Source organism: Lissotriton vulgaris, chromosome 8 (genome assembly GCF_964263255.1).
Source record: "Lissotriton vulgaris chromosome 8, aLisVul1.2, whole genome shotgun sequence".
NCBI lineage: Eukaryota > Metazoa > Chordata > Amphibia > Caudata > Salamandridae > Lissotriton > Lissotriton vulgaris.
In genome coordinates this window covers 1,315,957,482-1,315,984,707 of record NC_141696.1, presented here as the reverse complement: position 1 = coordinate 1,315,984,707, position 27,226 = coordinate 1,315,957,482, and the positions used below count along the sequence as shown (strand labels likewise).

The following is a 27,226-nucleotide window of genomic DNA, read 5'->3' as shown; positions in this document are numbered from 1 at the left end:
CGATACCAGTGCCAGCCGATCTCTCCTTAAGATTTTTGAGTTTTTCTCCTGGGCTTCTACCAATAGGAGTCAGCATACATTGCCTCGAGGTTAAGCCTGACTGCTTTTGTGCCAAGCTACCAGAGAGTTAAGCACAGGTTAATTTAGTTACTGTTGTGGTTCATGTTGAAATGGACTGCAGTTGTTGTCAGAGTAGCGTTTTCACCCCGTCAACTAATAACCCAATTTCTTCAACAATGGAAAACCTCCAGCCAGTTACACTGTATGTACTTTACCTACATGGTTGACAGCTGACTTTTGTCACTAGTGCATTCAGCACAGGTGGCTAATGCATGCATTTTGGCTGCTAAAAATAGTGTAGCTACTCCAAACTCCTAGTATGCTTTTTGAGTTGCTCTTGATTTCAAGCTTCTTTGGATTAAGAGGAGATTCCTCACCTTGATGTGCACTCTATTAAGAACAAGATGTACACATCGAATTTATTGAATGCTGTCATGCCTTTTAGAATACTGATAGTGAAGTGAGTCTCACATAAATGTACCTGAAATTAAAAGTACTGAGAACATGCATTTGCAGACAAAGCAGGTAAACAACTGTATTGTCTCCCAACTGTGAAGTGTTATCGACATATTAGTAATGGATGTATTGCTTGTACCTACTCTCAAAGATTTGTCTGTACTGCAGGAATGGACATCTGATGTGGAGAAACAAGCATTGTAAAGGGGAACATGATTGAGTGTGGAAGAACAACACTGGAAGAGTTGCTGCTCCGAAATTCTTGCACCCTACAAGGCCCATTTTGAGCAAGGAATGGCCCATATCTAAAGGAATGGTATGATTCATGCCACAGCAATCCATTTATATGCATCCTTCTTTTCTCCTGTTATCCAGAATTCCACCCTGTGTCAACTGCATTAGGAAAGGGATCAAAACTATCCCTGTTGGATGCCTGCCTCCTTGGTGCTCTTTCATCCATCTGCAAATTGACTATATCCAGAATTCTAAGTTTTGTTCATATTCCTGTGTTCTCGTAATTTTGTGTATGTTTTTTGGGATAGGTCGAAGCTTGTCCTTGTACAAGGGCTGATGCAGTGACTTTTGTAAACGAGTTGCTGAGAGATTTCATTCCCCACTTCGGAATACTACTCTGCCTTTCCAATAACCATTGTACCCACTTTGTTTCTTTTGTAGTTCAGGAAATGTGCAAACCTTTAGGGATATAACAGCATTTGCATTGTGCATACCACCCAGAATCTGCAGGAAGCGTACAGTGTAGTACCTCCACACTTAAGAATAGCCAACATTTGCTCAGAAACCCAACAGAAATTGGTGATGCTATTCTCTTGGCACTTTGGTCCATCTGAGCCATTCTTTCCCAGAAAGGTAGCCCACCATTGCCACCTGTCTCTTGGAACCTGCAACTAAATGACAATACGGTTCTAGAATCCTGCAAAAAATGTATTCACTGTCTCTGCAGTTTCCATGATCAGCTATGAGTTGCCATGCGGAGTGCCCAACCAACATTTTCTACGACCTGAAGCCTGGTTGGTGGGTGTGTGTGAAAATCAATCAATGGCAGTCACTACTGCAGTCTGGAGGGACCCTACAAGGTTCTACTGATCACTGACACCACAGTGAAGTGGTGAGCTTTTCCTGCACAGATCCACACTAGTCACTGCAAGTATGCACAAGCATCTACAGACAACAACATGGTTGCTCCAACTATGCATCTTATCTCCAGCACACTGACTGTTTCAGGCCGATGCCTCTGCATCAACCTGCCTAAGTGTCCGAGATGAATTTGCCTAGTGCTCATTTCCTCACTACCACCCCTGTCTGTGGTGATTTACTGGCAACCCACTACCCTCCATGGCCATGGCCATCCATCTTTGCTTCAAGTCTCCTTCTTAGGATTTACGAGTGGATCTCCATTTGAACTTTGGAGTTCTCTTTCTACTGACACCACAAGAGCACCTCATTGCATTTGTGGGTACCAAACACCCAGCCCTTAATTTTTTCCTTTTTATTCCTGTATTTGTAGTTTCCATTTATAATGGTAAACACTAACACACAAGTACAAGAACAAGTGGTTGATGAAGGAATAGTGGCCTGCTACTGGCAGTTAAGAGTGAGGATGTGGTACCTCTGTGGTGGCCACGTGCATACAGCATGTCAGGCTGGAATAAAGGGAACAGTGGATAAAGAAAGACCTTAAAGGTGCAATGAACTGTATAATGTCTCTTTTTGTCAGTCAAAGTAACGTTTATTTAGACCACAGGTCTTTAAACAACATAAAAACATAACATTTTATATACCCTCTAATATAATAATAAAATAATAATAATAAAGCAATTTATAAAGCGCCTGGTTACTCAAAAAACAGAGTGTCCCCGCGCTGAATACTGCAAAGAGGCTCAGAGGGAAGGAACACGGGTAGGCCAGACAAGGGCAAGGAAGTAGGGATTATGTACGTGGGAAAAGAAAAATTTTAAGTTTTCCCCGAAACCTGATTTCAGAGGGTTCCATGCGGAGCTCAAGTGGGAGCTCGTTCCAACACTTGGCAGCCAGGTATCTGAATGAACAGCCGCCCATCCTGGCTTTGGTAATTTTAGGTATTTTAAATAACATCATTCCAGAAGATCTCAGATTCCTGGTGGGGCGATGTATTGTAAGAAGATTTTGTAGGTATCCTGGCCCAGTGCCATGGGCAATGCGGTGAACAAAGCATAAGGACTTAAATTTAATTTGTTCCTTGATGGGAAGCCAGTGGAGTTTGGACAAGGCAGATTTCCCTGAGGCTCTGCGAGGAAGTTTGAGCACAAGGCGCGCAGCGGCATTCTGAGCACACTGGAGTTGACAAAGTCCTTTTTTGCTCAAACCTAGTAGCAGGGCGTTACCATAGTCCAGATGGGGGGTTACTAGGGCATGGACAATGGTCTTCCAGGAATCCATGGGAAGGAGATCTAATACCTTCCAGAGAACCTTCAGTACGCTGAAGCACCTAGCTGTGACTTTGCTGACATGAGACATGTATGAGAGGCTAGAGTCAAGTATTATGCCCAGGTTACGCACCGAAACCACAGGAGAGGGCAAACTGCCTAATTCCGCAGGCCACCACATGTGAGACCATGCGGAAGATGATTTTCCCACCACCAGCAGCTCGGTTTTGTCGCCATTAAGGCGAAGACAGTTTTTGTTCATCCAAGCTGCTACGGAAGAAAGACAGTTGGAGAAATTGGTGGCATCCTCTCTGTGGTCGGGCGTAAGCTTGAACATCAATTGGGTGTCATCAGCGTAGCTGACAATGCCCACCCCATAAGTTTCAACTATTCGAGCCAGTGTTCCATTTAGATATTAAACAAAGTAGTTATAACTAATCATCATAACTAATTTCATCAACTGTTATCAATAAAACAGATAGAAGAGAGAAGGAAGAACAGGTTTCCACACACTTCAAAAACAATATATACATCAGAATCAAGCCACTTCACTGCACCCATTGAATAAACTAAAGAAATAATTTTTAAAATTTCTTTTAAAAGTGTCCTTTTTAAACATCTTTCATCAAATAAAGTAAACATCCCAGCTCCGTCATGGCTTTTATCCTTCAACTCAACCCTCCATATAAAACCTTTTTACTGCATCCATATATCTCCCAGTAGCTATTGCAATATCTAGGTTAGACATGTCAACAAGAAGTTCTGCGGCTTAAAAAAATTGGACATAAGAACTGTTTCCGTAAAGCTAATATTTTTGAGCAATCTATTAATATATGCAAAATATCACATTTTGTGCCTAACATACATGGACATTTACTATCAGGTTGCAACATTTCTGGTTTTATTTTCTCATTTATTATCCAAGGGTTAATTCCAATTCTTAATCTTAATACTTCACATCGGAGCTGAGGATTTGGCAATGTATCCAGGTAAGGGAACCAGGCTTCCTTCTGCCAACTACTAAATTGTACCGATTGTTTCCCTCTCGGATACTGCCAATCCTTACGAGAAAGTTCCTTCCCTGGATTTCTTAATTCACTTTTAATAGCTTCTACTTATAATGTCTATTGGCACATTCTCACCGTCAAGTTCCCAAATATAGAATCCAATTTCTTTCTTACGCCTTTGGCCCATTTGAAATCGCTATGCTGGATCTCATTCTTGCACCATTGCGAAACTTTCTGGTCCTCTCCCGGACCCAATCATCTCCAAAATCTTAATAGTGCCACTTGAGTCTGTATGTGCCATGATGTCATCCCCAGCTCTATTCTTATTGCCCGGATAATAGATGAACCTGGTAGGGCCATTAGGGACTTTATGCACTTCCCTTCCTTGACATCCCAGCCACTTTTCCCACTTAGGCAGAGTAATTCTGTCCCATATTGTAATTGTGGGGGTATCATGGCGTTATAAGCCTTAATCATCGGTCTATGGGGCATTTCTACATAAACACGGTTACATTTTTTCAGTCCACACACTGATATATGTACCTTGGCTTTTAGGGCCTCTAAATGCATGTGCCATTTCAGGGACCTGTCAAACCAGACCCCAAGTTATTTATATTCATTTACTATTTCTGGTTTCATGGGACCCAAATACCAATTAAACTTAAGGTCTCCTTTTCCAAAGCATAATACTTTGGTTTTGTCCATATTTACAATTAAATGTTTTTTCACACAATATTCTCTAAATGCATCTAACTTTCTTTGTAGGCTCAGCTCTGTCTGGTCTTGAATTACTAAATCGTCTGCATGTCCAGCAGACACAATACTTGTTTCCCATTCATTCTGGGGGTTGCACTTCTATCCACCTCTAACAAAGATCGCAAATCTGCTGGAAATATGGCAAAGAGTTGGGGGGGCCAGGCACATGCCTCTGTCTTAGAACATTATTAATTGCTAATGTCCCCTCCATAGCCTTAATGATCTGTGCCCAATTGGCCTATGCAACTCCTGTATTATGGGCAGGAGCGTTTTTGGGATATTGGTTTTGTTCAGGGTTTCCCAATGACAATTCCGGTCTACCAGGTCAAACGCTGCATGGAAGTCTACAAAACAACAGTACAACTTCCCTCTTTGCTCAATAGACTTTTGTTCAACCACCAATAGGGCAAAGCAGTGATATTTGTAGAGGGCCCTCCTTAAAGCCACCCTGTTCCACAGGCACAATTGACCTATGCTCTACCCAGTCCTTCAATCTTGCTAGGATTATCTTTGCAAGTACTTTCTCTCCTACATCCAGGAGATTGATCAACCTATAATTTTTCGGGGCTTTCATATCTTCTTTCTTATATCATGGTCTATTTATGGCTCCCCTCCAACTATTAGGGATTTGGCCGGAATCTAATATAACCAAAAACATTTGGGATAACACTTTTGCCCACCATTCCAACTATGTCTTTATTATAATTGCAGGGAGATTATCTGGTCCTGCTGCTCGAGTTAGGTTTATCTTCCTTATAGTATATTTTACGTTATCTACTGTAAAGTATGTTTTCATATCTTCGACCAACCCTCCCCAAGATATTAATTCTCTTTCTACTGGCTCTTTTCTCTTGCCATGCAGCTTCTCCAGGTACTCTTCCCATGCAGCTTCTTCTACCATACAACTCATAGCCCCTCAAATCTGTCCGGAGGCTTCCTGTATTAACTTCTGAATTTTCCGGACATTTTTTGCTTCAATTGCCTCCAGCAGATTCTCCCAACACTTCTCTTTGTAATTCCTTTTCTGATTTCTGACTAATTTTTTGTAGACCTTCCACATCTTATTGAGTTTAGAATAGCTACCCAGATCATATCTAGCTCTAACAATTCACTCTTCTTTTCTTATCAACATTTTCTTTTCATACATTCCTGAGTGAACCACTTTATTTTCCTTTCATAGGTCGTTTGATTCTCCTTGGGCCTTCATTTCTTGTTTACCTTGGGGAGCTGTATAAGGTCTCTTGAAACGAGCAATGACCTTTGAAATCACTCTGAGAAGGACATTGGAGTGCTGAGAATCCATCCAACAAGTAGAAGAAAAAACTGATGCAGTAATCTTAATCTCTCTCCTACCTGCCTAACTTTCCTTTATGATGTCACCAATTATGCACTAATGTTAGCTTTCCTATAAAACAAAACCAGAACCTCTCAAACTATCTAGTTTATTACAAAAAGACAAAATTAAGACCTAGAGACAGTGGTCCATATTATTTTTATATAATAAATAGGAATTCAACTCTAAAAAGTGATCAAGTGACCATGCAAAAGCCACCATAGGATTTTTTTAACAGATCCGCTCAAAAGATATAAGACCTACTTGGAGGTCAGAAGACAAAGATGTACAAAGATATACAAGGCACAAATGGTGAATGGAATATGTAATTACAAACAGAATAAATGATCCAGGCCACACAGAGGACCAAGCTAAATACAACAGCCACATATACACATCACAAAGCACCCACAAATCAGCAAATGCTGCTGTCCTCATGAATGACATTGTTCACAAGAACCGAAGGCATCAGGTTCGGAACTTGAAGTGGTTTGATGCTGGGTGACCTCAGGACAATCTGTGGCACCTCAGCGGTTGAGCTTCACATGCCATAATCATTCCTTCAGTCCTGCTCTTTGACCCTTTGCACTTCCTTCCCAAGCCTACTCTCCTCTTCCAACTCCGCCTTCACGGATTGAACTTCAGCCATCTGACTCTCAAAATCGCCCTTCCCACACCTAGCGACCAGATGGAATGGGTCTTGAACCAACAACTTCTTTGGTGCTAAAGCTTCCAGACAGATGACACTGTTCAATGGAGTGTTGAAGTGTGCAGCTTCATCCTGCGGTCTGAGCTCACCTTCTTTCGTCATTTTTGCAGCTTTCTCATCTACTTGTTGGTAAAAGGCAGGCAAGGATCTAGCTCTGAACACTGGAACCTTCTCTTTCCTTAGATCTTCCAGTATTTTCATCTTCTTTTCGAAACGCTCTTTATCTCTGGTGTCAAAGGAGAATGGTGCAAGCTGGGATCGTCTTTGGTTTGGAAAAACTGGTTTATAGGGTACACCATTATGTGGCTTTCTGGAATCTTTTAAAATGGGCGGTTTCTCCACTACTTCCAACATCTCAGTTGGACAAGACCTCACAAGGAATAGGCACTTTTCCAGTCCAGGCTGCTGCCACTTTGCCCCTCGCTCCTGGATCCTTGCCTTGTGTTCTATGTTGAAGCCAGTGGGTTCAGGGAATTCTTTCATAGGCTGCTTTTCAGAGTGAAATAGTTCCCCAGGAAGTGATCTGGTATCCAGTACTCGTGCTTGGCATCTGATAGGGGAAGTGGCATTTGTCGGCAGGTGCCCTTCAGAAGGCGTAAGCGATTGCCCATCGGCTGTGGGAGGAGGCAAAACCTCTTCAGCAGTAGGAAGGGTTGGCCCGTTGACAGGAAGTAGAACATTAACAGCGCGTCTTTCCTTGCGGATCTTTGCCAGCTGCCTCCTCTTTTCCTGAGGGGACAGTCTCCGGGAGACCCTCCTTGGCAGTCTCGCAGATATTTGGGCTTCCAACACTTGGATAGTAAAGGCATTCCTTACACTAGCATGTGTACTTTGAGGAGAGGCTGCGATATTGCCAAACTGCTCTGCATTGCTGCACTAAAATGAAAATGGTGCAACAATGGCTCCTGGAAGATCCTTTTGGGAGCGTCTTGGCTGTCCAAGTGTCTCATCTTGCTCAGGAGGGATAGCCTCGGAATCCATCAAGCAACGTGTCTGTGCACCGGAAAGCGCGCAGATCATGCAGGGGTCGCTCGTCCTCCTTGAACCTCTTGCAGGTGGGTTACTCGCGTAAGGTCACGAACAGTGCGGCTCGTATTCTCTCGTCTTGCGGCATCCTTCGTAACAAGCATACTATCTAGTAACGGCTTAAACAAATCCCCCGCCTTGTAAAGGACACAATAAACACCAGAACATGGATACATATATGTATACCCAGTACAGCTGTCAAAATGATAATTCAAGGGATATTATGCGATATCCGCCATGGACAGAGATTGTTCTTTCAATGCTAAGTGCAGCTGCCTATAATGCATGAACCTTTTAATAATATGTTAGTTAATACAAAAAAAGATGCTTATCCCTTTCCCTTGGGAGCACCTACAAAATGCTTCACTTTCTTGATCACACTCCATGATGCAAGTGCAGTTCAGGTAGCACTGTGCACCATAGGGCCTCACACATTCCACCATGTTGCTGAGCACCAAACCTTCTACTGCAGGGAGCCAAGATGCTGTCTCCACCCTCACCACTGTACTGCACAAAATAGCTCCTGTCTGGTGGTTACTTGGTGACTGTTGACAGACTTGTTGGTCTTTTGATGCTCGTTCCTTGCTGACATACATTCTGATGTAAAGAGACAGACTGCCATCCCTCACAATGCCTGACTCTGCAATCATGTTCGGTAATACTAAGTTGGAATGACAAAACAAATCAGTAGCTGAAGTTGTTTTGCCCAAAGCCTTGATATGTATTATTATTTTTATTTTTTAAAAGCTCTAGCAAACAGCCAAAGCTGTGTGTAAGACAGACTTAAAAATACACAGAAATAGGTAATGGGTCAACCCGCTTCAGCCTCTGCTTGCTTTTACGTTCCTTTAAATTTTGGAATAGACCGTATGATAACCAATTGAAGCTGGAAGTTTTGGTTAATAATGTATACACTTCTTTTTACCTTTCTGGGCTGCCCCAATGGTGACATAAGTGTTCGAGAATGGAGGGAGGATACTCTATGTCAAGTAAGCCATATGAACGATTGCCCCTGATGAAGCGGACTTCAGAAATAAGTTAAGAATTTGTTCGTAGATTTAAACCCCCTAATTTATAATACATTAACGAGTGTTGCATGTTTTTGTATTAATTCAACCTAGAGTAATGTGCACCTTCATGAACACGTGGGACTAATAATATGTGCTTTTGTCGCATTTGTCACTACGTTTAAATAATATATTAACTTTGTCTTTTGTTTTGTCAAACATTAATTGCGGCTGTTTAAAATAATAGCATGTGCATTTTCTTAAATGTGCTCTTGTTTATGTCGTGTCTTTCATGTGTCAGTGTTTTGTTCGTCTTTGGTGCATAAAGCTAGGTAACATAGACTAATGGGTTAACATTAGTGAAGGGGGTGGGTAACAGAATAATTATCATTACTCAAATTAATTGATGTCTTGTGTTTCCTTGCATACTAGAGTCTTGCTAAAAAGAGGCCTGTGGCCTATTTCTAAAATGGATGTCTGAAGTCCTGTCGAGTTGGGCCTTGCACATCAGAGAATGAAAGAAAACATTTTCTTCATGATTCTTTGAAAACCAAACTCTCAGAAGCTGAGCTGTGCTGAATGCTGAGATAATCATTGTATAACTTTCAATGCCAAGGACAGGACATAGCGGCGGAAAAGCTTGGGCAGAGGAAGCAACGAACTGTTTCATTAAATGTTGCAAGCCACCGAAGAGTTTGTGACACATGTAGACAAAGCACAATGCCGCTCTTAAGGAATATGGTTTTTGCAATGTGAAAGGCGAATGACTTCATGGACTGACATTTCTCGACCAATCACGCTTCGAGTTGGTCTTCTTTTTGTATTCTTTTAGTTAGTCTTAGATAGAGAAAAGGTATGAAAATTGCCTCCTTGGGAAGAGCTCTGTTGGCTCGTTCCTGTGCTCCAGAGATGCTGTCGGACTTTTGACTCACGTAAGATCTTTTCGAACTTATGTTTTTCCCTTTAGGTTTCTTTAGACAAGTTAGGAAAATAGGGTTTAGGGAATGAGTTCTTAAATGCTTAAACATTTTTCATGCTGATTTTGATTCAGACTGACAGTCTAATGTGCCTTTCTAATAAAATAATGCTGCTTAATAAAATGCTAATAAAGAATTAAATTCTTAAATGCTCTTTGCTCGATAAATAAAGTTAATAAAATAGATTTTGAAATGACAAGCTGGTCTTGTTTGTTTCGTTTGAGTTACCATTAGTTAATCCATTGCCTATGATTTTGACTTAATTAAATGTTTATGAAAGTGTTTGATTAATTAGGTCATATGATTTAATTGGTCAATTCATGTCTCAGTCATCTATGGGCCTAGTGATAGATTTATGAATAATGGTGAGTATCATGGAGTAGAGTTGTACATATGAGACTGAATTTCCTTTGGCCCGCTGGATCAAATCTCTGGTAGCAGAGTTCAGTTACTATGGTAACTGACATGTTACATGGTAATTACATAGGATACATGTTTAACACATGTTAAGCTTGTCTAGTTGTTATATGTTGTCGAAAGGTTTTTTCCAGCAGTGAGAAAAATCCTATCTGCCGGCAGAGTAGTGTGACAGGTGAAGTTACACAGTTAATTTGTTCTGTTTCCAAGTTAGTGGTACTGAAATATCACTAAGTGTTGTGGACGTACAACACAAGTTTAGGGATTTTAGGTATGACAGGTTGTATGTATAGTGAGGTTTGCCTATGAAATCGTAGCTCTGAGTATAGGGACTAAGAGCCCGTTTTAAAACTCGTTACGAAAAGAGTAGTAGGATTTTTCCGAGCTTGTGTGAAGGGTAAGGTGGCGTCGTCTCTTCTTACTGGTGTTTGTGGATTTCTATTGGTTGGTTAGAGTCCTGCCAAAGATTTCATGTATACATGAATAAGTTTCCCCGTATGAATGCGTAAAACAGTTTTTGTGAAAATAGCTTTGTCTATTTCACGAGAGTGAAATCTTGAATGTCTGGCAAAACTATCACTTTGTTTAGCGAAACAGACAAATGGTTTGTTTTTCCATAGTTATTAACTGAAATTCATTGAAAAGGATTGTTTTAAAATGGCGCTGTGAAAATATTTTGTAAATGAGGGGTGAGTTTACGGAGTGACACTGACACGCGCAGCTTCGCTGCAGCAGCAGTATACGTCACAGGGTTCGCGCTGCGATTGATTAACATACGCCAGAGCAAGCGCACTGATTGGTTCACGTCACCGAAATGAGCTGTTAGCTGATTGGTCCTTTCTGAAAACAGGATTCTCATTGGTTGAGCAAGGCAGTGACGTGGCTTAACCTGATTGGTTTGTTGGTGAGTAGCGGAACAACAAGGAAATACTTACGATCTTTTCTAAAGTTTTAAAACATGAATTATTATTGGAATAAAGAAGAAAAGAAGCCTTCATGGTTTCAGAAAATTAAAAATGTATTCAATCCTGACAAGAAAATTGAAGCGCGTGGTGGAAAATTACTTCATAAGTACAAAAAACCTGCAGCATATATGGAAGGAGAATATGGTTATCATACGGTTCTCTGGTTTGAAAATTGGATGCAATATACCAAAGATGATGGTGTTTTAGCCTGGCCAGAAGATGGATCATTTAATATTAAAGTTTTAAGAAACTTAAGAGATAAAATGATGGCTCTTTCGCCAGGGCCCAGACCCACTCAATTTGAAGCTTTAGTTGAATGGGAAATTGAAATGATGGAACTCGAACGAGAAAATTGGGGAACATCAAGAGTTCCAAAATTAGATATAAATAGGGAAACCCACCAGGATAGAGTGCGTCGTTGGAGAAAAGTAGACATGCATGATGGTTTGTACTCGGTTATAGAAATGGTTGTTGAAACATATGGTCAAAAGAATTCCTGGAAAAAAGGTCATCTTGATGCAGTTTTAGAAGACATTTTTATTAATCCACCACCTTATCAGCCAAGCTGTTCACAGTCTACCCCGAGAAGCTTTTCAGGAATTTCTCCTAGTGCACCTCCTAGAGAGATTGATGAAAATTCACCCAGATTTTTGAGATTACCTGAAAGGGCAAGATCAAGAAGTAAATCAAATACTCCAAGAGAAAGCAGAAATTATCCAGAGGTTTCAGATTCGAGAAATAATTTCTCGAATAACGACAAAAAAGCAGAGCTACCTGAAAATATACCAAACATTTCAGAATATTTAAAAGCGAATGGAGAATTAATTCAGCAATTAACAAAAGGCATGGAAGCAGTAACAGTACCAGTTATAATTGGTCCTGTTGTACCAGTTTTTGAGCAGGGTGAAAACAGACATTCAGTCTTAACGAATCCATTTAATGCAGAAATTCAAAAAGTGGCTGAAAATTTTTATTCTGAATTACCAGAAATTCACAGAGACAAAACAATGCCAAATTTAACTTTAAATCAAAGTTTGTCAAATGGTGCCACACCATCAGCTGCAGATTCTGATTCTGGTTCTTTAGAAAAGACCACAAATAAAACAGATTTAACACAGATTCCTCAACAAGTTCCTGAGTCTAAACAACTTGATGTTGCAAAATTAAAAGCAGATTTAGAAGAATTAATTATTGACACAATTGGTACTGACTGTTTGAAGCAATATCAGGATGATGAACTGTTATTTATTTGCAAGAGCATTCAGTGGAAAACTAAAAATAAATATGAACAATTCGAAGAAGTGGCTGCTGAATTAGAAATAGATTTGAGTCGTCACAAACAATTGCAAAAACATTACAGAGTGGATTTTTCCGAGAAGGATATTGAGAATCTAAATACCACAGGCAGGATAACCCATGTAAAAGAACTAATTGTGTTTCTAAAAAGATTATGTGAATTAAGTAAATGGAGAGTTAAATGGACAAAGAGAAGAAGAAAAGAGAGAAAGAGGAGAAGTTTTTGGTGAATTTCCTATGAGGGAAATAGCTGGTGGAGGTTATGTTCATGTTCCATGGACAAAACAGGATATTCTGCTCTTTACAAATGATTTTCCTCGGCTGAGAGAAAAACCAGTGGAATGATATTGTCAGGTTGACAGATTTATAAAGGATTCGAAAGTTCTGTGGATTGATCTTGATGGTTTCTTTGACATTGTTGTCCCATCGGATCTTTGGACAGAATGTAAAATTTCTGTTGGTTGGCCTAAAGAGGAACCACCTCGACATAGAATAACAGGTGCTCCTTCAGACGATGTCATGGATTTCTTTAACAAAGTAATTGTCTGGCTGAAAAACAAGATTCCTGCAAAAGAAGTAGATTGGGTTAAAATAGACAGAACAAATCAAGAACCAAAAGAATCAGTTCATTCTTTTTACGAAAGATTACTCCTGGTATTTAAACAATACAGTGGCTATGAAAAATTACGTGAAAGTGACATGAGCCACTTCATTTATAGATTTGTTTATGGCCTGAAACCTGAAATTGGAGAAATTATTAGAAACGGAATTGTCGGCTGGCAATCACTTTCAGTCGATGATTTCCTGAGGAAGGCAAAATACTGCAGTGATGAGATAGATGCAAAACAAAAGAAACTCAAGGAAAAGGCAATGTGGGCACAAGTGAAGGTAGCTGAACAGCAGATAGCAACCTTAGAAAATAAAAATTTTGAACAGAATCCAGGAAAGTTCAGAGCTGAACAGGTAAACAGATCACAAAAAGTAAATGTGTCAAATGTCTCTCAACAATTTTGGCTGAAAGAAAATGAGAGCAGTGTTTCAGAGGATTACTCATGATGGTGCCTGAGAGAGGAGGAAGAGTGTGTACTTGGAGCCACTCTTGAGGTAGATCAGGCAGGTCCATTTGTAAATGGTAAAGTGAATGACAAAGATATCACTTTTCTTGTGGACACTGGTGCTACCCGTTCTACTGTTAGATCAGTGGAAATTGAAAACCTTCCTCTCTCGGGTGAAACCATCCAGGTGGTTGGCGTAGCTAATCAACATATAAAAACAGATTTGACAAAACCAGTTGATGTAGAAATTGGAAATTACAAAGACAAACACAGATTTGTTGTCTGTAACAGCAGTCCCGTTAACCTATTAGGTCGTGATTTGTTATGCAAGATGAACTGCAAAATATACTGCTCACCCGATGGTATTGAGCTTCAGACTTTAGAAGAAGATGGTCTGTATAAATTGGCAATGCTAATGGTTGACGAAGAAAATAAAATGTTCCCTGCTTTTGATAAAAACAATTTACCTGAAGAATTGAAAGAGGCAGTTAATCCAAAAATTTGGGATTTAACTGGTGATGAAATGGGTTTAATGAAACATGTGGACCCAGTAAAAATTACTGTGAGGCAAGGAATAGATTTTCCAAACATTCCTCAGTACAAAATGAAACCTGAAACTATAGAGAGTGTCATTCCTGTGATTGAAAAATTCATTAAGCAAGGTGTTTTGAGAGAGATTGAAAGCAGCCCATGTAATTCACCGATTATGGGAATCAAAAAGCCAAACTGAACATACCGGATAGTTCAGGACCTGAGAAAGGTTAATAAAATAGTTGTTCCTTGCTGTCCAGTTGTACCAAACCCAGCGGTAATTCTATACCAGATTCCGCATGATGCAGAATGGTATACGGTCATTGACCTATGTAATGCCTTCTTTACAGTTCCACTGCATCCAGATCGCCAATGAATGTTAGCGTTCAGGTTCCAGGATCCATATTAGCATAGTGTCGTATTCCTCAAGGGTATACTGAGAGTCCATATATCTTTAATCAGTTGTTAAAGAAATCCCTGGAAGATTTAAAATTACCTGGAGAGTCAACACTGGTTCAGTACATAGATGACCTCTTTGTCGCAGGAAAAACAAGAGAAAATTGTGTAACAGACACCATTACACTTTTGAATCGATTAGCAGATGAGGGACATAAAGTGTCACCTGCGAAACTACAGTTTTGCACACAAGAGGTTAAATACCTTCGTCACAGGATTGCAAAAGGAATCAGACAAGTGACAATTGAGAGAATAAAAATTATTCGAGCAATACAACCACCAACTACACAAAGACAGATCAGGATGTTTCTAGGAATGGTTGGTTATTGTCGCCAATGGATTTGTGGGTTTTCAGTAATTGCGAAACCACTGAAGAGGCTGACAAAGGCAGACATAAAAGATCCGTTTGTTTTAACAAAAACAGAATTAGAGGCTTTTGAAAAGCTAAAGAGAAGTCTGTGTGAAGCACCAGCATTGGGGATGCCCAATTACAACAAAGAATTTGAGCTGTACTGCAGTGAAAGGGAAGGTTGTGCATTGTCAGTTCTTATTCAGAAACATGGAAAAATGAGAAAACCAATAGCATATTTCTCAGCTGTTCTTGATCCTGTTGCAAAATCATTGCCAGGTTGCTTAAAAGCAGTGGCTGCAACTAGTGTAAGCCTTGAGCAAAGTGAAGGAATCATAATGGGGTTTCCTGTAAAAGTATATGTACCTCATTCAGTTGAAACACTTCTTAACAGGAGTAAAACACAGCACAGTAACAGATTGACCAAATATGAAAAAGTTATTCTGGGATCAGATAATGTATCCATTGCGAGGTGTGTTAATCTCAATCCGGCTAAACGTTTACCAGATAGTGTGGTTTCTGAAATTGACAATGAAACTGATGACATTGATCATGAGTGTTTGGATGTTTTGGAATACTGTACTAAACCCAGAAAAGACATTAAAGATGTGCCTTTACCAGAGTCAGACATTGTTCACTTTGTTGATGGCTCCTGTTTAAGAACAGACGAAGGCATTCTATGAGCAGCATATTCAGTTTGCACAGTTTCAGAAATTGTTGAGGGTTCAACTCTTGAAGGAATTCGTTCAGCACAAGTGGCAGAATTAGTTGGTTTAATTTGTGCCTGTGAAAAAGCAGAAGGGAAAAAGGTTACCATAGTGACTGATAGTCAGTATGGATATGGCGTAGTTCATGACTATGGCCAGCTTTGGTCTCAAAGAGGTTATTTGACCTCTGCGGGAACTCCGATCAGGAATGCAAAATTGATCAAAAGATTGATCGACGGCATTCAATTACCAGAAAAGATTGCTGTTGTCAAATGTGGAGCGCACAAAAAGAGAGAAGACTATATAACTAAAGGAAATGCCTTTGCTGATGAAACTGCACGTTACTGTGCGAAAAACAATCTTTCACTTAATCGGGAAAAGGATAATGAGCATATCATGAACTCTCTCATGCTAATATCTGTAGTAGAAACATGGCAGGGAGTAAAAGACTTACAAGATGAGGGAAATGATGAGGAGAAAAACACATGGCTCAAAGAAGGTTGCAGACAGCGAGAGGAAGATGAAATTTGGGTTTACAAAGATGGCACGGATGTACCATGGTCCAGGTCATTTAGGAAGAGACACAATGATTCGACTGTTCAGGGAAACTTGGTATAATCCAAAATTTAGGATTATTGCGGAGTCACTTTGCCAGCGTTGTTTGATCTGCCAACAAATCAATCCAAACAGAAAAACTGTTGTAAGCTTGGGAACCATAGGACAGGAGGCTGGTCCTTTTACCAGGTTGCAAATGGATTTCATTGACATGCCACCACATAACAAGTTGAGATATTTTCATTGTTATTGTCTGTCTGTTTTCAAGAAGGGTGGAAGCGTTCCCAAGTCATCACTATGACTCAGTTACTGTGGCAAAATTTCTTTTGAGGGAGATCATACCTAGGTACGGATTTCCGGTGACCATTTAAAGTGATCGTGGCACACACTTTGAAAACAGACTGCTTAAATTAATTTTTGAAGCCTTCGGCATAAGGCAAAAGTTGCACTGTGCTTACAGACCAGAAGCATCGGGTGTTGTAGAGCAGATTAATGGTACAATAAAAAACAGAATTTAAAAAATGTGCCTAGCTACAGGAATAAAGTGGACAGATGCACTTCCACTTGTTTTGATGTCTTTGAGGAGCACACCAGATAAAAAGACAGGTCTTAGCCCTCATGATATACTCATGGGAAGAGTAATTAGACAGGCTTTTATTCCAGTTGGAAAATTGTTGACAATAAATGATAGTGGAATTATGTATTATTGTAAGCAGTTGTCTGATGTGGTAACTTCTGTATTCCATCAGGTGGGAACAGATGTGATTTCAAAAGAAAAGGAGCAGGCTCATGATCTATTGCCAGGAGACTGGGTCAGAACAAAGGTTCATCGGAGGAGGAACTGTTTAGTACCCAGGTGGCAAAAAGCAAGACAGGTGATACTAGTCACAACAAATGCTGTTAAATGTAAGGGTCTGAAGAGGTGGGTGCATGCAAGTCATACCATTTGCGTACAACCTCCTGATAACCCTGATGAAGATAGTGACAACACTACAACAGATTCAGACTCAGAAGAAGAACCTGAAGATCCAGATTCTGAAGATCAACAGGAAAGTCGACATCTGGAAAATTCTGATGCGGACCAACCATCAAATGAAAGAGATCTAGAAATTGTCGTAGTTGATTCAGAAAATGATGAAGATGTTCTAGAAAAAAGAAGTGAAAAAGAAACTGTGTCAGTAGAGTTTCAAGATCAGGAGAGTATTGAAAAGCAGATTGGAAGCTCTGAAAGCAGGAACGGAAAATCTGGAACTGGGAAGTTAGAAGTAATTCCAGAAGAGGAGGATGAATTGCCAAGTAACAGCTACAGAGATGTTGTTCCTAACGGAGTGAAGCTGCCGAGTAAAGAAGTTCCTAGATACAGTATTTAAATCTCTGAAACTGACTCAGATGAAAGTGATGAAGAGTCTGAAATAAGAAAATTCAGAAAAAGGGCTTGGAAAGCTGAATGTAATGAAATCGGGCCTAAAAAGAAACTCTTGAGAAAAGGTGATGTTTGGCCAAAAGAAGGTTTGAAATTCAGGTTGGTGAACAGATCAAAAGAGCAGATTAATGAGATATCTAGTCAGAAAAGTGAAATAGACAAAAAAGATCAAGTTGGAAAGAAAATTGAAGTAATTAGCAGAAAGAGCAAAATACCATTGAAGCCAAATCAAAAGTACAAGTCTGCAGAGTGGGCCTACATAATTATCCCACCAGTAGTTGAGGTCAGTAGTAGCAGTCAGGAAGATTTGGGAGAAAATAGTGACAATGATTAGGTTTAGTTTTCATTGAGTTGAGGTTTATTTTTGGCATGAGGCTGAAGAAATTGTGTTAGCTGGAAACACTTTTTATGGACGCAAGGTCGAAGAAAAGCTGTTAGAGGGTTACTAATAAAAAAAAAATTAAAAAGGGGAGGTATTATTTTAATTATTACTACTAATTTTTAAATTTTTGTTTTAAGTAAAAAAAAAAAAAAAGAAAAATGCCTAATACTGACAATTCAAGGTGTGCTATCCTCAGGAGATGTTGTAAAATGTCTTCCATTTGTGTGATTCTAATCATTCTAGTTTGGTTAATCTTAGCAGTCATCTTTCCTCTTGGCATAGACAAAGAGGATTATAAGTTGAACATGACGAGCAAAGCTGAATCTAAACAAGCTGCTCATAATGTTGTAGGCAAAACTAACAGGATTATTGAACATTAACCAGAGATTCACCAGGACAGATATGTTGGTGATTTTTCCACTAATTCCTTTTCAAGACTCTTGACAGAGTATGTTAGAGTCATGGATGTCAAAGATTGTTATGTGTGCTTTAAGCTTCCTACTTCAGTTTCTGAAGGGGCCAAGTATAATATGCTTCCTCTTACTTATGGAATAACATGCAGTTTTATATCTAGTTTGTTTTATCAGACAGGTCGTCTGGAGTACTCTTACTGAGATTTTGATGAAATATTTGCTAACATAGTCTTAACAAAGTCAGACCTGCCAAACAGATGAGGGAATTGTTTCTGGTAACTAATGAACTCACTTATGAGTATGCTTACAAAAATAATTTAACCTGCAAAATGAGAGATGAAGAAAGATCTTTTCTCAAGTTGGTTGAGGAGAGGAGGACGATTTACAAAAGAAATGAGATGCTGAAACAGACTAAATCCAAGTTTTGGCAGCTTGAGGATGAGAAGCTTAATGGTGAAAATAGATATGCTGCTATTCACATAGATGATCCAGTTAGTGGAAAATTCTGCATTAGAAGAGACAACACGCTTTACGACAATTATTTTGTTGGTGCAAGCCAGTGTGAGGACACTTATCAAATTGTAGGGGGTTGGGGATTTAAAGGTGGTAAGGACCCAATTTCCCTGGAATTTATTTTGTTTGTGGGAACAAGGCATATTTCAGTCTCCCGGACCATTGGTATGGCACATGTTACCTGGGTCTAGTCTTCCCTAAAATTTTCCATGTGGACAGAAATGGGGAAGGTTCATTTGAAATTGGCAAACATCTGAATAGGTACAAAAGAGAAAGCTTCTCTGAAATCATGGGAGATATATTTGGTGCAAAAATTCCTATGGTGGGAATAACTCTGAATGCAATCAAAATTAGAAAGGTTTCCACAATTGTTGACAGATTGTCCACTGATACAGCAAGTGGTTTTCAATTGGTTAATACTGAGCTCATTGCCACCAGAAGCATGGTTATGCAGAACAGGCTTGCTTTAGACAGTCTCCTAGCAAAAGAGGGAGGAGTCTGTGGGATTTTGCACGTTCAGCATTGTTGCACGTATATCCCAGATAAAAGTCAGAATATAGAATTGCTGATAAAGAATATCACTGAATTTCACTCAGAAATAGAACCCATGGAAAGTGACAATTTCTCAGAACGTTTGGCTAAAAGATTTAAGGCAATCAGGGAATGGCTTGCTGAAATCGGCAGTTCAATCATTGGCAAAGTGCTTTATCCTGTGATAATCATTGTTATAGTGACACTTTTGTTAAAAATTAGTTGCATGATTCACAAGAGAAAGAAGCATGCGAGGGAAAAGAAGAGGATCTCCAAACTCAAAAAAGCTCAGGAGAAGGAGATAGAAATGGAAGATTTTCGCAGGGCTCAATATGAGAGCTCCAGACAAACTGATGAAACAGGAGTTTAGATTTACTAACACAGAGAGAGATCATTATATGACATTTCTAAAAAGTAAAATTTTTGGATAAAATGTTGGGTTTTGTTTGGTGATTTAGAAATCACCAGATGAGGGAGTTGATGAAGCGGACTTCAGAAATAAGTTAAGAATTTGTTCGTAGATTTAAACTCCCTTAATTTATAATACATTAACGAGTGTTGCATGTTTTTGTATTAATTCAACCTAGAGTAATGTGCACCTTCATGAACACGTGGGACTAATAATATGTGCTTTTGTTGCATTTGTCACTACGTTTAAATAATATATTAACTTTGTCTTTTGTTTTGTCAAACATTAATTGCGGCTGTTTAAAATAATAGCATGTGCATTTTCTTAAATGTGCTCTTGTTTATGTCGTGTCTTTCATGTGTCAGTGTTTTGTTCGTCTTTTGTGCATAAAGCTAGGTAACATAGACTAATGGGTTAACATTAGTGAAGGGGGTGGGTAACATAATAATTATCATTACTCGAATTAATTGATATCTTGTGTTTCCTTGCATACTAGAGTCTTGCTAAAAAGAGGCCTGTGGCCTATTTCTAAAATGGATATCCGAAGTCCTGTCGAGTTGGGCCTTGCACAGCAGAGAATGAAAGAAAACATTTTCTTCATAATTCTTTGAAAAACAAACTCGCGGAAGCTGAGCTGTGCTGAATGCTGAGATAATCATTGTATAACTTTCAATGCCAAGGACAGGACATAGCGGCGGAATAGTTTGGGCAGAGGAAGCAACGAACTGTTTCATGAAATGTTGCAAGCCACGGAAGAGTTTGTGACACATGTAGACAAAGGACAATGCCGCTCTTAAGGAATATGGTTTTTGCAATGTGAAAGGCGAATGACTTCATGGACTGACATTTCTCGACCAATCACTCTTCGAGTTGGTCTTCATTTTGTATTCTTTCAGTTAGTCTTAGATAGAGAAAAGGTATAAAAATTGCCCCCTTGGGAAGAGCTCTGTTGGCTCGTTCCTGTGCTCCAGAGATGCTGTCGGATTTTTGACTCACGTAAGATCTTTTTGAACTTATGTTTTTCCCTTTAGGTTTCTTCAGACAAGTTAGGGAAATAGGGTTTAGGGAATGAGTTCTTAAATGCTTAAACATTTTTCATGCTGATGTTGATTCAGACTGACAGTCTAATGTGCCTTTCTAATAAAATAATGCTGCTTAATAAAATGCTAATAAAGAATTAAATTCTTAAATGCTCTTTGCTCGATAAATGAAGTTAATAAAATGGATTTTGAAATGACAAGCTGGTCTTATTTGTTTCGTTTGAGTTACCATTAGTTAATCCATTACCTATGATTTTGACCTAATTAAATGTTTATAAAAGTGTTTGATTAATTAGGTCATATGATTCAGTTGGTCAATTCATGTCTCAGTCATCTATGGGCCTTGTGATAGATTTATGAATAATGGTGAGTATCATGGTGTAGAGTTGTACATATGAGACTGAATTTCCTTTGGCCCGCTGGATCACCCCCCATGATTAATAAAGGGATGCTCTGAAGGAGGGGATTGCAGCCACCACAGCAAAGAGCACTTTGTACCAACCAAGTGAGTGATGGTCTCCGACCATGCCCTGTTGAGGACATGAGCAGGTGCTCACTGGGATTTTGTAGATACACAGGTCAGACACGTAAAGCAGCTCTCTCAGTTTGAACTACTCTTGGTGTTCCCGGGAGCAGGAGCTCTTCAGACAGGGTTCTACTTGTCCCACCAGAAAGCTGAGCTATCAAGACTTTGGCTACAGAAACATATTTAGATGGGTGCATGCAACGGTGTCTCTCCAGGGCAAGAGACTCATGGACTGTAATGCGGCTCTGCATCCATAAAATAACATAATCATTGCCTAAGAGCACTTCTGACTAGGATCAAGGAGAGCAGGTTGACCCAGTATAGAAATAAGTTTGAGTTCTTCACAGAGAGCATTGATTTCTTTGGATACCGATTCACTGCCAAAGGAATAGCACCTGACCCAAAGAAGGTGTAAGATGTCAAGAGAGCTGCTGTTTCTAAAAATGTCACTGTAAGAAAACAGGCCATTAGTTGTGTGGCCTGCATAAGTAATGGACCCATATTTGCCCTCTACTGGGAACCAAACACCCCATTGTAGCACTTGACTCTCAGTGTAGCGCAGCGGAGCAGTCCAAAGCATACTCAAGGGAGATGGTGTGGGCTAGTAATCATCATTCGCGGAAACACAATTATAACATTCAATAAGTAATTTTCCAGTCTGTGCTTTTCTTTTGAAAAAGGAAACGTACATTTATTTCACACCTTCTACTCACTACTACACAGTAATTTACAAATATACATAAAGCTGATGGAAGTACCTTTTGGTGACATTGCGTAATCACTTTTGACCCCCAAAGGGGGTCTAGTTCAACAAACCAAATGTCAAAATGTTCATTTGTACTTAAATGCAGTAATTGCACATAACTTGGACTTAACACATGAGTGGCTGCAGCATCATTATTTCAATAAAGCAATTACAAGAAAAATTGTATATATACGTCTGAATGATTTATGTACTCACAGGAAATGTACACATTGAACAACACAATGAAAACATAGCTCCTAGAGGACATCATATTTCCGATCACAATATCTGCAATCATAAACTTTTGCCCCAAGACTGCCCCTAGAGAGCATTACACAAAATGAAAACGCAAAATAAACTCCTTCAGGCCACAAGAACTGCAGCCATTGACTTTGCCCTTCGAGAGCACTACGCTCCTAGCTCAAAAGCACATTGTCCAGCCTGGGGAGTGCTTGTAATGTCTTTTAAATCCTGGTAAGTCATTCTGTTTGAGTCCCACCCAACTTAGGGTGGGGACTTCTAAAACCCTTTCTTGAGGAGGCTGCCCTGCTCCTGTAGCTCTGCCTACTCTTTTACTTGGTGGTGACCCCATCCTGGGGCCACACAAAGTGAAAAATGGCAGAATCAAAGCCAGGCCCCCCAGGGCATTATGGGGTGCTCCTCGGAGCATGTGCATATCAGATGAGGCACTCTCCTCCGCTTTAGGGAGAGCCACTGTCTTTCATCTGCGCCACATAGCATCTTGCCTGGTTTTAGGGGTACCCAGTCCAAAACGGGCACTCGCACTGCCTTGTTTTTGGAGGGCAGCCCAGGGATCCTACCCCTGGCTGCACCCTCCAGCTCCCCGCATGCGCAGCATTTCTGAGTGCTGCAGCGGGAGCCGGCAGATCTCTTTTGCCCAGCCTGCTCCTGTGGGTCAGGTGTGACGTCTCTTGGGGGCCTCCCACTTCCCTTCAGTCATAGGGAGTTGGCATCTCTGCCACGTTTGAGTGGAGCATGGTGAGAACCCCCCCAACAGCCTCCTCTTTTTGGGGCCCAGGGATGGCGTTCTGGCCCCTGCCCGCATTCTTTATTGCAGGGAAGTGTGACAGGGCTTTCCTGTCTCTCACCGACATTGAGTGTCCAGGAACGCTTATAATGAACCCAGTCTGGGGGATGCGATTCCCAAGCCCCTTGGGATACTGGGTAGGGGGCTCCGCCCATGCCTACTTCCAGACAAAAACTTGAGGAATCCTTCTTGCGATGACCTCTGGGCCCTTGCCCCCCCCCTCCCCCCTCCCCACCTGGAATGGAATAAGCTAGGCTGCGGATCTCCATGCGCTCTGGGATTGGACTGGAGGTCAATGGTCAGTCCTTCTCAGAATGATATCTCGTTCCTCGTGGATCCATTCCTGCCTAAGTGTCCGAGATGAATTTGCCTATTGCTCAATTCCTCACTACCACCCCTGTCTATGGTGATTGACTGGCAACCCACTACCCTCCATGGCCAGTCTCCTTCTTAGGATTTACGAGTGGATCTCGATTTGAACTTTGGAGTTCTCTTTCTACTGACACCACAAGAGCACCTCATTGCATTTGTGGGTACCAAACACCCAGCCCTTAATTTTTTCCTTTTTATTCCTGTATTTGTAGTTTCCATTTATAATGGGAAAAACTAACACACAAGTACAAGAACATGTGGTTGGTGAAGGAATAGTGGCCTGCTACTGGCAGTTAAGAGTGAGGATGTGGTACCTCTGTGGTGGCCCATGCATACTGCATGTCAGGCTGGAATAAAGGGAACAGTGGATAAAGAAAGACCTTAAAGGTGCAATGAGCTGTATAATGTCTTTTTTTGTCAGTCAAAGTAACGTTTATTTAGACCACAGGTCTTTAAACAACATAAAAACATAACATTTTATATACCCTCTAATATCATAACTAATTTCATCAACTGTTATCAATAAAACAGATAGAAGAGAGAAGGAAGAACAGGTTTCCATACACTTCAAAAACAATATATACATCAGAATCAAGCCACTTCACTACACCCATTGAATAAACTAAAGAAATAATTTTTTTAATTCCTTTTAAAAGTGTCCTTTTTAAACATCTTTCATCAAATAAAGTAAACATCCCAGCTCCGTCAGGGCTTTCATCCTTCAACTCATCCCTCCATATAAAACCTTTTTACTGCATCCATATATCTCCCAGTAGCTATTGCAATATCTAGGTTAGACATGCCAACAAGAAGTTCTGCGGCTGTGTCGCGTCATACAATACCATATTTTAAAAAGATTGGACATAAGAACTGTTTCAGTAAAGCTAATATTTTTGAGCAATCTATTAATATATGCAAAATATCAAATTTTGTGCCTAACAGACATGGACATTTACTATCGGGTTGCAGCATTTCTGGTTTTATTTTCTCATTTATTATCCAAGGGTTAATCCCAATTCTTAATCTTAATACTTCACATCGGAGCTGAGGATTTGGCAATGTATCCAGGTAAGGGAACCAGGCTTCCTTCTGCCAACTACTAAATTGTACCGATTGTTTCCCTCTCGGATACTGCCAATCCTTCCGAGAAAGTTCCTTCCCTAGAGTTCTTAATTCACTTTTAGTAGCATCTAATTATAATGTCTATTGGCACATTCTCACCTTCAAGTTCCCACATATAGAATCCAATTTCTTTCTTACGCCTTTGGCCCATTTGAAATCGCTATGCTGGATCTCATTCTTGCACCATTGCGAAACTTTCTGGTCCTCTCCCGGACCCAATCATCTCCAAAATCTTAATAGTGCCACTTGAGTCTGTATGTTCCATGATGTCATCCCCAGCTCCATTCTTATTGCCCGGATAATAGATGAACCTGGTAGGGCCATTAGGGACTTTATGCACTTCCCTTCCTCGACATCCCAGTCACTTTTCCCACTTAGGCAGAGTAATTCTGTCCCATATTGTAATTGTGGGGGTATCATGGCATTATAAGCCTTAATCATCGGTCTTTGGGGCATTTCTCCATAAGCACGGGTACATTTTTTCAGTCCACACCCTGATATATGGACCTTGGCTTTTAGGGCCTCCAAATGCATGTGCCATTTCAGGGACCTGTCAAACCAGACCCCAAGTTATTTATATTCATTTACCATTTCTGGTTTCATGGGACCCAAATACCAATTAAACTTAAGGTCTCCTTTTCCAAAGCATAATACTTTGGTTTTGTCCAAACTTACAATTAGATGTTTTTCACACAATATTCTCTAAATGCATCTAACTTTCTTTGTAGGCTCAGCTCTGTCTGGTCTTAGATTACTAAATCGTCTGCATGTACAGCAGACACAATACTTGTTTCCCATTCATTCTGGGGGTTGCACTTCTATCCACCTCTAACAAAGATCGCAAATCTGCTGGAAATATGGCAAAGAGTTGTTGGGGGGGCGGGCACATGCCTCTGTCTTAGAACATTATTAATTGCTAATGTCCCCTCCGCAGCCTTAATGATCTGTGCCCAAATGAGCCTATGTAACTCCTGTATTATGGGCAGGAGCGCTTTTGGGATATTGGTTTTGTTCAGGGTTTCCCAATGACAATTCCGGTCTACCAGGTCAAACGCTGCATGGAAGTCTACAAAACAACAGTACAACTTTCCTCGTTGCTCAATAGACTTTTGTTCAACCGCCAATAGGGCAAAGCAGTGATCAATTGTGGAGGGCCCTCCTTAAAGCCACCCTATTCCACAGGCACAATTGACCTATGCTCTACCCAGTCCTTCAGTCTTGCTAGGATTATCTTTGCAAGTACTTTCTCTCCTACATCCTGGAGATTGATCAACCTATAATTTTTCGGGACTTTCATATCTTCTTTCTTATATCTTGGTCTAATTATGGCTCCCCTCCAACTATTAGGGATTTGGCCGGAATCTAATATAACCAAAAACATTTGGGATAACACTTTTGCCCACCATTCCACATATGTCTTTATTATAATCGCAGGGAGAATATCTGGTCCTGTTGCTCGAGTTAGGTTTATCTTCCTTATTGTATGTTTTACGTTATCTACTGTAAAGTATGTTTTCATATCTTCGGCCAACCCTCCCCAAGATAATATTTCTCTTTCTACTGGCTCTTTTCTCTTGCCTTTCAGCTTCTCCAGGTACTCTTCCCATGCAGCTTCTTCTACATACAACTCATAGCCCCTCGAATCTGTCCGGAGGCTTCCTGTATTAACTTCTGAAATTTCCGGAATTTTTTGCTTCAATTGGCTCCAGCAAATTCTCCCAACACTTCTCTTTGTAATTCCTTTTCTAATTTCTGACTAATGTTTTGTAGACCTTCCACATCTTATTGAGTTTAGAATAGCTACCCAGATCATATCTAGCTCTAACAATTCACTCTTCTTTTCTTATCAACATTTTCTTTTCATACATTCCTGAGTGAACCACTTTATTTTCCTTTCATAGGTCGTTTGATTCTCCTTGGGCCTTGATTTCTTGTTTACCTTGGGGAGCTGTATAAGGTCTCTTGAAACGAGCAATGACCTTTGAAATCACTCTGAGAAGGACATTGGAGTGCTGAGAATCCATCCAACAAGTAGAAGAAAAAACTGATGCAGTAATCTTAATCTCTCTCCTACCTGCCTAACTTTCCTTTATGATGTCATCAATTATGCACTAATGTTGGCTCTCCTATAAAACAAAACCAGAACCTCTCAAACTATCTAGTTTATTAGAAAAAGACAAAATTAAGACCTAGAGACAGTGGTCCATATTATTTTTATATAATAAATAGAAATTCAACTCTAAAAAGTGATCAAGTGACCATGCAAAAGCCACCATAGGATTTTTTTTAACAGATCCGCTCAAAAGATATAAGACCTACTTGGAGGTCAGAAGACAAAGATGTACAAAGATATACAAGGCACAAATGGTGAATGGAATATGTAATTACAAACAGAATAAATGATCCAGGCCATCCAGAGGACCAAGCTATATACACCAGCCACATATACACATCACAAAGCACCCACAAATCAGCAAATGCTGCTGTCCTCATGAATGACATTGTTCACAAGAACCAAAGGCATCAGGTTCGGAACTTGAAGTGGTTTGATGCTGGGTGACCTCAGGACAATCTGTGGCACCTCAGCGGTTGAGCTTCACATGCCATAATCATTCCT

At 40.2% G+C, this 27,226-nt stretch overlaps 1 protein-coding gene across 1 annotated transcript; it reads right to left on the bottom strand.

The window, feature by feature from the left end:
* Positions 1–6,597: 6,597 nt before the first annotated feature.
* Positions 6,598–8,420, bottom strand: LOC147698666 (targeting protein for Xklp2-like). The gene is made up of 2 exons (XM_086936265.1): positions 8,126–8,420; positions 6,598–7,535 (listed from the first exon to the last, which is right to left on the bottom strand). Exons 1-2 carry the CDS (start codon positions 8,418–8,420, stop codon positions 6,598–6,600), a joined length of 1,233 nt encoding a protein of 410 aa, XP_086792391.1.
* Between the last annotated feature and the right edge of the window lie 18,806 nt (positions 8,421–27,226).

Bases quoted from the DNA above. Each gene is read 5' to 3' on its own strand.
- LOC147698666 (XM_086936265.1), bottom strand. From the start codon at position 8,420: ATGATTGCAGAGTCAGGCATTGTGAGGGATGGCAGTCTGTCTCTTTAC. The intron at 7,536-8,125 runs GTAGGTGCTCCC...TTACTATCCAAG, and splicing joins TCAAGAAAGTGAAGCATTTT to TGTTGGAAGCCCAAATATCT.